Source organism: Salmo salar, chromosome ssa14, assembly GCF_905237065.1.
Source record: "Salmo salar chromosome ssa14, Ssal_v3.1, whole genome shotgun sequence".
Lineage (NCBI taxonomy): Eukaryota > Metazoa > Chordata > Actinopteri > Salmoniformes > Salmonidae > Salmo > Salmo salar.
In genome coordinates this window covers 74687883-74700659 of record NC_059455.1, presented here as the reverse complement: position 1 = coordinate 74700659, position 12777 = coordinate 74687883, and the positions used below count along the sequence as shown (strand labels likewise).

The window sequence follows — 12777 nt, the reverse complement described above, 5'->3', positions numbered from 1 at the left end:
TGTTGTAATATTGCAAACAGACTTGGCTGTTTCACCATCAAGGAGTCCAGCTTTAAAGACAAATGCAAATAAACATACTGAAGCTCATTATTCAAAGAGAAACATATTGTTTAGCTAAAACGTGAACAAGTGATTGATACAGCACAGTAGGTTGCATGTTGTGTGACAATGTTATCAGCGTATGGCAAATGTCCCTCTGTAAAGTGTATTGAAAACTTATGACAATACACTTTAAATAAAGTTGACTGGACTTCATGGGCATATGCGTGCCCTCTCCACTCCTGATGCCTAGTATTGGGTAGAAGGCTACAACAATCATCATGACCATCCAAAGCTAAATTCAAATAAATCACGAGTGTCCATATTTCCTTTATTTCCTTTTATGACATGCCTTTACAACGTATGGATGGTTGTATCAGTGCTTGGTCTTGAGTTTTATCACAAAGCATCAGATAATGTTTTGTTCGTCTAAAAAAAAAAAAGAAAGTGGACAGGCAGAGAAGACAATAACCACAATCTCTCTCTGTTTTATGCTACTTTCACGTTTTTGCTTCTTTATTTAGATGGTGGGAAACTAGGATATCAACGTCCATTTCATTTCTATCAGCTCTTTCAAAGACAAACTATACAGAGTTAATGTCTCCTTTGTGTTGGTTCTGTATACACTATGCTGGACATGAAAGGATTCCAAAACACAGAAACCTTTGACTGTGAAACGCAGTGCTTTTTTCATTCATGTCCAGAAAACAACTCTGAATATGAAATTATTTGGTTAAAATGACAAACAGAAAATGTGAGAAGTTTTTCAGGCACTTAATTAAATATTCTTCCAGAGTCCTTGGCTTGGCTACACTGTGCTTTTTTCATTTGCGGTATGGGTACATGCATTGAAAGAAAAGGTCTCCTCTCCTAAACCCATTACAAATACATGAGACATGAACTCATGGCCTCTGCTCTGCAGGACAAGACAGCGCAAAAGGCTGTACAGTAGCACAAAATTCAAATACAACAATTTATTAAATGGATTTCAAATTCTTTCTCGCACACAACAACAATGTACCTATTTACATTTAGTTTGATAAATGTGTGTTGTGACTAGGCCTACTTGTCTATCAACCTGTTGTAACGTCAACCTGTTGTAACTACTACCTGTTGTAACGACAACCTGTTGTAACTACTACCTGTTGTAACTACAACCTGTTGTAACTACAACCTGCTGTAACAACAACCTGCTGTAACAACCTGCTGTAACGACAACCTGTTGTAACGACAACCTGTTGTAACTACAACCTGCTGTAACAACCTGCTGTAACTACAACCTGTTGTAACGACAACCTGTTGTAACGACAACCTGTTGTAACTACAACCTGCTGTAACAACCTGCTCTAACTACAACCTGCTGTAACAACCTGCTGTAACGACAACCTGCTGTAACGACAACCTGCTGTAACGACAACCTGCTGTAACAACAACCTGTTGTAACTACAACCTGCTGTAACGACAACCTGCTGTAACAACCTGCTGTAACTACAACCTGTTGTAACTACAACCTGTTGTAACGACAACCTGTTGTAACTACAACCTGCTGTAACTACAACCTGTTGTAACGACAACCTGTTGTAACTACAACCTGCTGTAACTACAACCTGTTGTAACGACAACCTGTTGTAACTACAACCTGTTGTAACTACAACCTGCTGTAACGACAACCTGCTGTAACTACAACCTGCTGTAACTACAACCTGCTGTAACTACAACCTGTTGTAACTACAACCTGCTGTAACTACAACCTGTTGTAACTACAACCTGCTGTAACTACAACCTGCTGTAACGACAACCTGCTGTAACTACAACCTGCTGTAACGACAACCTGCTGTAACGACAACCTGCTGTAACGACAACCTGTTGTAACTACAACCTGCTGTAACTACAACCTGCTGTAACTACAACCTGTTCTAACTACAACCTGTTGTAACTACAACCTGCTGTAACTACAACCTGCTGTAATTACAACCTGTTGTAACTACAACCTGCTGTAACTACAACCTGCTGTAACTACAACCTGTTGTAACTACAACCTGTTGTAACTACAACCTGCTGTAACGACAACCTGCTGTAACGACAACCTGCTGTAACTACAACCTGCTGTAACTACATCCTGTTGTAACTACAACCTGCTGTAACTACAACCTGCTGTAACTACAACCTGTTGTAACTACAACCTGTTGTAACTACTACCTGTTGTTACTACAACCTGTCATAACTGCTACCTGTTGTAACTACTACCTGTTGTAACTACTACCTGTCGTAACTACAACCTGTCGTAACTACAACCTGTCGTAACTACAACCTGTTGTAACTACTACCTGTTGTTACTACTACCTGTCGTAACAACCTGTCGTAACTACTACCTGTCGTAACTGCAACCTGTCGTAACTACTACCTGTCGTAACTACAACCTGTCGTAACTACAACCTGTCGTAACTACAACCTGTCGTATCTACTACCTGTTGTATCTACTACCTGTTGTAACTACTACCTATTGTAACTACAACCTGTCGTAACTGCAACCTGTCGTAACTACAACCTGTCGTATCTACTACCTGTTGTATCTACTACCTGTTGTTACTACAACCTGTCGTAACTACAACCTGTCGTAACTACAACCTGTCGTATCTACTACCTGTTGTAACTACAACCTGTCGTAACTACAACCTGTCGTATCTACTACCTGTTGTAACTAATACATATTGTAACTACTACCTATTGTAACTACAACCTGTCGTAACTACAACCTGTCGTATCTACTACCTGTCGTATCTACTACCTGTCGTATCTACTACCTGTTGTTACTACTACCTGTCGTAACTACAACCTGTCGTAACTACAACCTGTCATAACTACAACCTGTTGTATCTTCTACCTGTTGTATCTACTACCTGTTGTATCTACTACCTGTTGTATCTACTACCTGTCGTAACTACAACCTGTTGTAACTACAACCTGTCGTAACTACAACCTGTTGTAACTACTACCTGTTGTTACTACTACCTGTCGTAACAACCTGTCGTAACTACTACCTGTCGTAACTACTACCTGTCGTAACTGCAACCTGTCGTAACTACTACCTGTCGTAACTACAACCTGTCGTAACTACAACCTGTCGTAACTACAACCTGTCGTATCTACTACCTGTTGTATCTACTACCTGTCGTAACTACAACCTGTCGTAACTACAACCTGTCGTATCTACTACCTGTCGTAACTACAACCTGTCGTAACTACAACCTGTCGTATCTACTACCTGTTGTAACTACTACCTATTGTAACTACTACCTATTGTAACTACAACCTGTCGTATCTACTACCTGTTGTATCTACTACCTGTCGTAACTACAACCTGTCGTAACTACAACCTGTTGTATCTACTACCTGTTGTATCTACTACCTGTTGTATCTACTACCTGTTGTTACTACTACCTGTCGTAACTACTACCTGTTGTATCTACTACCTGTTGTATCTACTACCTGTTGTATCTACTACCTGTTGTTACTACTACCTGTCGTAACAACCTGTCGTAACTACAACCTGTTGTATCTACTACCTGTTGTATCTACTACCTGTTGTAACAACCTGTGCTCATCATATCATCAAATCCTTCCAAATGAACTGGCCACCTTGCAGCACTGGGGGGAAAATCTAAACTGTGTAAACATTCCTTGTACATAATACATCATTTCTTAACCACATTGAATATGGAAAGAAGCTTTTACTTTTTTCATTCTCTCACTCTCCTGCCCATATCGCTCCTTCGCCCACTTATCTATCCTCTCTCCTTCTCTCTCTCGCTTTCTCTCTCACTTTCTATCCCTCACTCTCTCTCCCTCTCTGCCCTGCCCTGCCCTCCCCCTCCCCTCTCTCTCCATATTTCTCTCTATGGGATGTTTTAGTGAACCCATGTCACTGTGATGCAAGTGAAAGCCATTTAAACGAATGACAGCTGCAATTTTCTCTTCTCACATTGCTGGGGATAGAACTCTACACACAGTGTTATTAAAGGCAAGGTAAATGATGCATGCATCTATCTGCATTCTGAACGCAGCATGGGGGCTGAACAGAAAGGGGATGTTTGTGTTGAAATTATTAGTCTTCCCATCGACAGGTTTGTGACGCTGTGGGTGTGTCCCAAATTGTACCCTATTCTCTACGTAGTGCATTACTTTCCACCAGGGCCCATAGGGCTATATGTAGGGAATAGGGTCCCATTTGGGACACTGAGTATTTCTCCACTTTGGCTGAGAAAGGAATCTTTGTGTGAAACACATTTCTATGAATATGAATACGTATTCTATTTCAGGAAGCATAGACTGAGTCATTAAAAATCTTAGCAAATGAGTTTTGTGGAAAAGCCAAATGCACAGTATTGTTTTTGGGTGTTGTTGTGTATGTGTTGTGTTAACATGTAACACAAAACGCGTGTTGGTTCTCAGGACTTGAGAACTTGGACACTACTAGGGTACTGCTAAATCACATGACACACATACGAATCACATGAATCTACCGACTCTTTTAGGGGTCATTTGATTTGATATCTACCCCAAACCATTGTGCTACGTTATCTGACCATCACAAATCTACTAAGATGCAATGGATCAACTTTGTCATTTCAAGACAACAAGAACATACAGTACAGGGACTTGACAAAATTAAGGAAGAAATGTTTAGTATTTTTACAGCACATCAGTAGTTTTTCAACATTGGTGATGTCATGATCATTTTAACAAATCATTGATTCTTTTATTTCACATTTGGAAAGTAAAGGTACGTTTCATGATTGATGTTTGGGGCCTGTGATTTATTCAAATTAAATTAAACAAAGTATGCAGTTGGATGCACAAGCACAGAACACTCTCTAGATCAAAGGCCTGTTATCATTACCTTACAAAAATGTTGTCCAACAAACCATTTCTCCAGATTTTGCTCTAAAAAAATACTTATCAACCTATCAAAATTTAAACCTGAGATTCAGATTTTCAAAACAATCTCAGAACAGATCTCAATGAAGCCATCTGAGGTACCCCCATAGACTATACCCTTCTGTTACTGTGATCTGAACTAACTGCTGTTGTCTATGCACATGTGCACTGTGCATTCCAAAATGCTCCACTTTAGATTGACGTCTACAGACAAACACCAACGTTTAAGCATTTCTCCTCTTTAAAAATTGGGCTTTCGCAGTGTTTACCTTTGTAATTAACACATATTGGGTGTGAAGCTTCAAATGCAAGGATCCAGGTTTAATCTATCATGATTTCTTTTGAGTACATCAAAAAAACATTTTCACAACAGAAGACGTTACATCCATCTTGAAATATGGGTCCTATATCTCCGGGTTTAGTTCTGAACTTCTGCTGTTCATGCATAGAATTAGAATCAATTAGTAATTCTAATTCTAGAACTAATTAGACAATCTAATTATATTGTTTTCAGTCAGTTCTCACTATAGTGATGTCAGTTCTCACTACAGGGATGTCACACTGGAGTACTGATGTCCTATAGTGTCTAGTAGTGATGATGTCCTGTTACACCACAGTACTGATGTCCTCCACCTCGTTGGGCTTCACAGGCTTGCTGGGCAGTGACTTAAGGTACTCCAAGTGTCGCCGGGCATCCTCCTGGTTCTGCCGTACGTAATACACCACGTAGGAGATGACCATGGCGAACCAGCCGAACATCGTCACCAGCATGGCGTAGTCCGTGGTCCTCTTGGCCAGGTTACACAGGTCCGTGTCCACCGCCAGGAAATGGCGGCCCTCCTGCTCCTGGAGCTCGGAGCTCCGGCAGAGGACACGTGCAGCCGCCTCGTGGTTGTGGGCCATGCCGCCCAGTGCCTGCTGCAGGGTGCAGTCACAGTGCCAGGGGTTGTCATCCACCAGGACCCGCGCTTTGAGCCGGGTGAATGCATCCTTGTGCACGCTAGTGATGCGGTTGTGTGAGAGGTCGAGGACCTGCAGTGTGGCCTCCACGCCACTGAAGGCACCCTCCTCCAGCGTCTCCACAGCGTTGTGGGACAGGTTGAGCTCCCGCAGCAGCCTCAGGCCCCGGAAGGCATGGTCGGGGACGGCCATGATCTGGTTGTGGTCGAGGCGGAGCACGGCGGTGTCTGGAGGCAGGTCCGGGGGGATCTCTTTGAGCCGGGACCCGGTACAGGTGACATTGAGGCCAAGGAAGAGCCCCAGGGGCCCCGGGCCGAGGTGGAGGCCCGGGTCGGGTCGGGCCCGCTGGCAGACGCAGCCCTTGGGACACATGGAGGCGGAAGGGAAGCACAGGGCCATGAGGACCAGGCTCTGGAGGAGCAGGCACATGGGCAGGGAGCGGGACAGCCACAGGTCCAGGGGAGTCATACTGGTGGGGACCACCAGCCCTCAGCATCCCGCCAAGGGACAGGGACACCACACCACTGGACCGGCCCAAGGACCAACAGACCAGCCACGGCTCATACCAAACACTCCATACTGGAGACTGATGAGCCTCCACCAACACACTCAAGGTCTGTTCAGGTCTAGCAGGATCTGCCACCAGTTGAACTCATGCTGAAATAAAAACAGAAGCATTAAAAAATGTAAAACTGCTTAATGAAGGACTATAAGTATTTTGAACAACTTTTTTAGTGTGGACCTTTTGGTTTTTGCTGTAGTCAAAAAGGCCAAACAGGAGCATTGATTTACTCTGTATACACATCATCATAATGTCACTGTTATTGATAGAAACAATATTACACGACTTGTTCTATTTATGACATGCTAGGGTACACGATAAGGTTAAGGTGCTGACCTGTTGCACCCTCTATAACCACTTTGACTATTATTTGACCCTGTTGATCATCTATAAATGTTTGTACATATTGAAGAACAATCTGGCCTTAATGGCAATTTATTGGCCAGAAGATAATCTTATAATCTCCACCTGGCAAAGCCAGAAGAGGACTGGCCACCCCTCAGAGCCTGGTAACTCTCTAAATTTCTTCCTAGGTTCCTGCCTTTCTAGGGAGGAATTCCTACAGTAGCCACCGTACTTCTACATCTGCATTTCTTGCTCTCTGGGATTTTAGGCTCTGTTTCTGTATAAGCACTTTGTGACAACTGCTGATGTAAAAACGACTTTATAAATACATTTGATTGATTAAGCTAGGTTAGACGAATCACTGTCCTTAAAAGAACACATTCTTTACTGAGACGTGGCAATAAGGATAAACCTGTGAATCAAACACTAGCCAGCTACAAACTATTTTTATTTAACCAGGCAAGCTAGTTAAGAACAAATTGTTATTTACAATGACGTCCTAGGAACAGTGGGTTAACTGCCTTGTTCAGGGGCAGAATGACAGATTTAGACCTTGTCAGCACGAGGATTCGATCTAGCAACCTTTCGGTTACTGGCGCAATGCTCTAACCACTAGGCTACAACTATGCTGTGTATTTAGTCAGTTAACCTTTTACTGCAGTGTGCTAAATCAAGGTCACACGGTGATTCTTGGTAGTCTTAAACACATCTACTTTGAAACCAAAGTGTACACCTCACACACATGGTTATGGGATTAAAAAAAGAATGCACCTGCATAATTTCAGATATAGAGTTGAAATGTATTACATTTTGAGTTTGCATCCCAATATTACACGTTATATACATCACAGAAGACTAAAATATAACAAAACCGTTTGACATAGACACACCGGATTTTCGCCGTTGAATATATATATATATATATATACATATATATATATATATATATATACAATTTTTTATTAATTATGAAATTCTGAAAAATATGAACATTCCACCCATGAGGCCATTAGCAGGGCGATTTAGTCATTTGACTGCAGGAAAGAGTTTTAAGAACAGATTCTTATTCACAATGACGATCTGTCAAACATATACATTGCCTGTTGAGACATGTACATTTTATTATCTGTGTAAGAGTAAGAATATGGTAAGTGCACAGTAATGGGAAGTTAGAGCGGACAATGGAATCAATGTTTACTTACGTTCCCATTCATGACATGATCGGCATTGTTAGTAAAAAAAAACATACACCTGCTCTATTGTAAGCTTGGTACTGTGGATAACAACAACACATTGTCTGCATTCCAAATGGCACCCTATTCTCTATGTGTGCACTACATTTTACCAGGTCCCATAGGGAATAGGGTGCCATTTGGGACTCATACATTGTGTGATAGGGACTCAGCCATTGTGTGATAAGTGCTAAGTACAGTGGAGTGCAGCAGGCTGGTTATATCATGCCCCCCTCATTCTCCCTCTGTCACCTTCTCAAAACAGATCCTTGTCTGCAGAACATCACATGGGGAAAACACAGCACAGGGTGAATGTGTGGAATTCACTTACAGTACAGGAATTCTACATTAACCCAACTGTACAATACAGCCCTATTTCAATCATAAAAATCAGCCGTAGCTGTATTTTCCCCATATTGAGAGCCTATCTATCCTGTAGTCTGTAAGTCAACTGTACAATACAGCCCTATTCAATTATAAAAGTGCTATGCGCTTATTTTCTGTCGTATGACTTTCCCCATATCGAGACCCTACCTATCATGTATATAAACACATACTAACATGTGTCTGTCAGATCTCCCTGAGGTACTGATAAAACACATTCATTACCGAGTTCGAACAGGATAAGATCCTGAAAAATTTATCCACTTAGACATACAATCAATTCTGATTATATACAACTTTACTATACTGCCCAGCAGCTTGATGGGAGGAATTGTAGAACGCTCTAGAATACAGTGATTGTTAATGGATATGTGCATCTCCCCATATCTGGGAAAAAATAGATACTAAAAACTATAGAAATAATAATAACCTAGTGTGAGGGAGCGGCCCTATCTCCCCACAGCTTGTGTTGTTCACTGGATCCTATGAGGATGATAGAGAGAGATAGAGAGATTTAGAAAGGGAAGAATCTTAGTTGACTGTCTGAGGCCCAGTCTCCCCTGGGAGCACCAGACACAGCTCAAAGATATGACAGAGAGACTAAAATAGAATAGAATAGAATTTATGTTTATTTATCAATTTCAGGGAGGGAAGCATCTGTGTTGTCTGAGGCCCAGCCTCCCTCAAGTGTGTCTAGGTTCAAACACCAACTGCCAAAACGTTGAATTGCATGCAGGCATGTCATCCACCATCCGCAAGTAGAAAAATGGCAAAGCAACACAAGTGACAGTTGGTATCCGCGGTGACGAGGGATTTTGAATGCATCATCTTCAGAGGCCCTTGGAGGGGAGAATGTAGGCTATGTGTCACTGTGAGTGTGTGAGCTTTGAGGCCTTTCAAGTCCAATGACTAACTGACTGAAGTCTTACCATCATACCCAACAGATATTTCACAGTAATGACCTGGCTGAATTCAGCTGCTGGCCCTCTTCCGTCTCTGGTCACACTGCAGTGTCAAAGGTTTTTCACTTACAGCTTGATATGGGCGCCTTTGGATTCTATAATTGACCAAACGTTAATTGATATGTAAATGTTGTGTGTCCACAGTCCACTAACAACTAGAATACAGCCTCAGCTGCGAGGATGCAACAATTTCTATTTTTGCCACCACTTCAATTTTCTTTTCACAAATCAAGAAGGACATGATTGCCCTGTCATTCAGATTCAGTGAAACCATTAAAACATTCATAATTTGAATAAAATCCTTACTTTCTACCTGCAGTCTTTATATGACCATATTGTTTAGCAGTATGGTTTAGACAATTTTGAAACTCTGACCAATTACAGATGTAGGATCTTAATTTAAGCCAGCTTGTTACAACAAGAAAATAATCCTGCAGCAACATGAAATGTGAATTATTATGTGGATAATAATTTACATTTCTTGTAGGGTATAATACATTTTTCGTTAGGGTAAATCAAGTCTGACAGTTTAAAGTCGAAATTATAAACTTTAGAAGCCTTTTTAAACCTACAAGTTTATACAAGTTTTATACACTACAAGTGTGCATTTCCAACTGTGCAGGAACATTTCAGCAACAACAGAGTGATCAAATTAAGATCCTACCTCTGTATCATGTCATCAATGTTAACTTTGATTTTTGTTAAGTAAATATCTGTCATCATATGATTTTAAGGGGTAAATGCCGGAGAGTGGATTGGGGATAGAGAATAATGCAACCTTTAACATTACTGTAAAAAGAGCCATGCTTTACAAATATCTGATTTTCAAATGCAACTAAGTTGGTCTGCAATCACAATTTAGCAGGCACTCTAGAACTGGGATGGGCTCCCAATCAACTACAATCATGCATGGGCTTTGTAAATAGCACTTAGGCTATGTAGTGGCTGCTCAATAATTTTCTCCCCCATGTTTTTTCTCTCCTTGTAAGAGCTTAGCTGTGACTTCCACTGATGTCAACCAAAGCTTACAGGTAAAGCTAATTCTTATGACAAATCTCAACATGACAGTAAGGATTAATCATGAAGTAAAGAAAAATAAATACAGCTATAACTCTTTTAGGTTAAGTGATATTGAAGCCATCCACTGTCAGCCTGGAAGCCTTAGCCTGAAGATGAACGAATGGTCAAGAGTTCAATGAAATAGCTCTTTGATATGACCCCATCATAAAGTCAGAGAATAAATCATGTAAATTGTTCCATTACTATGCATTTACAAAACAATTTACTAGAATACTATGTAACATCAATGGTGTTATTGTAGTGTTACTACACAGGTATAAGAGCAACTTGATGCACACCATCATTGTATTAAGAGGCAGAGTGATTAGACAGAGTTGAAATGGTTTTGGACACAACCATGACACTATTTCAATCATTTATCATAGGATATGGCCATTCTATTCCTTAAGTTACATGTTCCTGTCAAGGCCCTATTTATGAAATTCAAACAAAGATGTGGTGTGCATCCCAAATAGCACCCTATTGCATACATAGTGCACTGCTTTTGGCCAGAGCCGTAGTGCACTACATAGGGAATAGGTTGCAATGTGGGACACAGCCTTAGATCTACAGTGGACTAGCCTACTATGTTTTATTGAAGCATACAGTCCCATATCACTTGATACAGTTTGTGTTAATCAAATCAACATTATTATTAAGGATGAACCATTTATGCAAATAGTCTTGATGCAATGAGGGATTTCGAATTACCATAGAAATGGGCCTGAGCAAATAATAGCCAAGCTATTCCTCAAAGACAATAGTCTGCAAGTGTTATAAATGGCATGGCCTTTCCCAAACAAATAAACCATGCCCCATGGCAAAGAATCTGATTTCTGAGTAGCCAAGCCTACACAGATTTGTACACTTTTTTTAGGTAGGCCTATAGGTCTAAATGTATGCCTTTTGTTTATCGGTTATATATTATCATTCTGATATTACAAGATGTTATTATATAGTATGAGTTTTGATATGATATAATGAGTGTGTATCTGTTAAACCATTTTCACATGACTGTGTGAGCCTGCTCGTCACCAAGGTGAATTCCTTCCTATAGCGCACTCCTGGGCTCAACCGTTAACGGTTAACCCTGCCCCCGAGCTCCGCGGCCGAATGCGACGTAACCTACTACAGGGTTCCCGGCTTCCCTTTCTGACCAGCGCAGCTGTTGTTTTCTACATGGAAACAACTCACTGCCATGATGAAACTATTTCATTGCGGCATGCATGTAAAGATGACACCCATTGAACTATGTTATGTCCAAGTATTTATCAAGGCCATAACAGCAATATTATTGCCGGCATCCTATCATAACATTATTATAACAGAAAAATAGCAGTATATTCGACATTCCAACAATAAACTATATTTGAGTGATCAGAAGACATGAATGAGGCTGTGAAGCAACACATTGAATCGTCACATGACAACGTTTAATAATAATATTAATTTAAAACATGGTGGATATTGAAATCACCCCAAAAACGGATATATGACTACCCCAACTCATCTATTTTTCCTGTTTGTTTCTTAATCTGACTAACAACAACCATCAGACAAGAAAAATAAAGGTGGAAAGCCAGCATGAAAATGATTCCATACATACGTGTGTGTGTGCTGCGGAGCAACAGGCGACATATGTTTCCATTCTCACCTGCAATAAAAACAACCCCTCTCAATTCCATACGTTGACATTCTAAACGGATCGTTCCAACCCAATCTTCCTTCTGTAATTTTTGCCTATCCTCGTCAAAGATGTTCGAATATCCGAAGTTGAAATTCACATTGTTGCTATTGCTTGTTGCTGCTCAGTATTGAACATGAAAGGAATGTGACTGGGCTCGGGCTGGTAAGGGAGGGGTTTGAGAGACAAGAATTGGCCGCGACGGTATTTACCCGGAGCGCGCGCGGGGATGAATGGAATGCACGCGGCGGTCAGACAGACAGTAGGTATTGCCATACTGTCTGTTGGGTTCTTCTGACTAATTCAATCCACTTGTAATAAATCCTCAGACATTTCCATTGTATTGTATTCTCGTAAAACTAAATGGAGAGTTGTTAAGTTAAGACAATTTGTAGGTGCATTTCACTGTTAGTCTACACCTGTTGTTTATGAAGCATGTGAGGAATACAATTTGATTTGTGGCCCCAGTCAGTCACCTCCCTCAATCTGCATAACACTTCAATGAGTCCATGGTAGAAATAATTGTCAAAATATTGCTCTTTCAGTGTTGCATACTTGAATTGTAGCCAATCACATTGGTCCACATTTGAAAATACCCTATACTAAATACTT

The 12777-nt window shown here is 40.9% G+C and overlaps 1 protein-coding gene across 2 annotated transcripts; it reads right to left on the bottom strand.

The window, feature by feature from the left end:
* Positions 1-356: 356 nt before the first annotated feature.
* On the bottom strand, positions 357-12373 carry LOC106570302 (leucine-rich repeat-containing protein 3B). Of its 2 annotated transcripts, none has more exons than XM_014142473.2 (2): positions 12136-12373; positions 357-6594 (listed from the first exon to the last, which is right to left on the bottom strand). In XM_014142473.2, the coding sequence occupies exon 2, from the start codon at positions 6403-6405 to the stop codon at positions 5584-5586; it is 822 nt and encodes a 273-aa protein (XP_013997948.1). In that variant the 5' UTR covers positions 6406-6594; positions 12136-12373; the 3' UTR covers positions 357-5583. The 2 variants fall into 2 exon arrangements, with proteins under 2 accessions (XP_013997948.1, XP_045550749.1); XM_045694793.1 differs by having other exon boundaries at positions 12088-12353.
* Positions 12374-12777: the final 404 nt, after the last annotated feature.

Excerpts from the sequence above, each read along its gene's own strand:
- LOC106570302 (XM_014142473.2), bottom strand. The coding sequence starts at position 6,405 with ATGACTCCCCTGGACCTGTGGCTGTCCCGCTCCCTGCCCATGTGCCTG.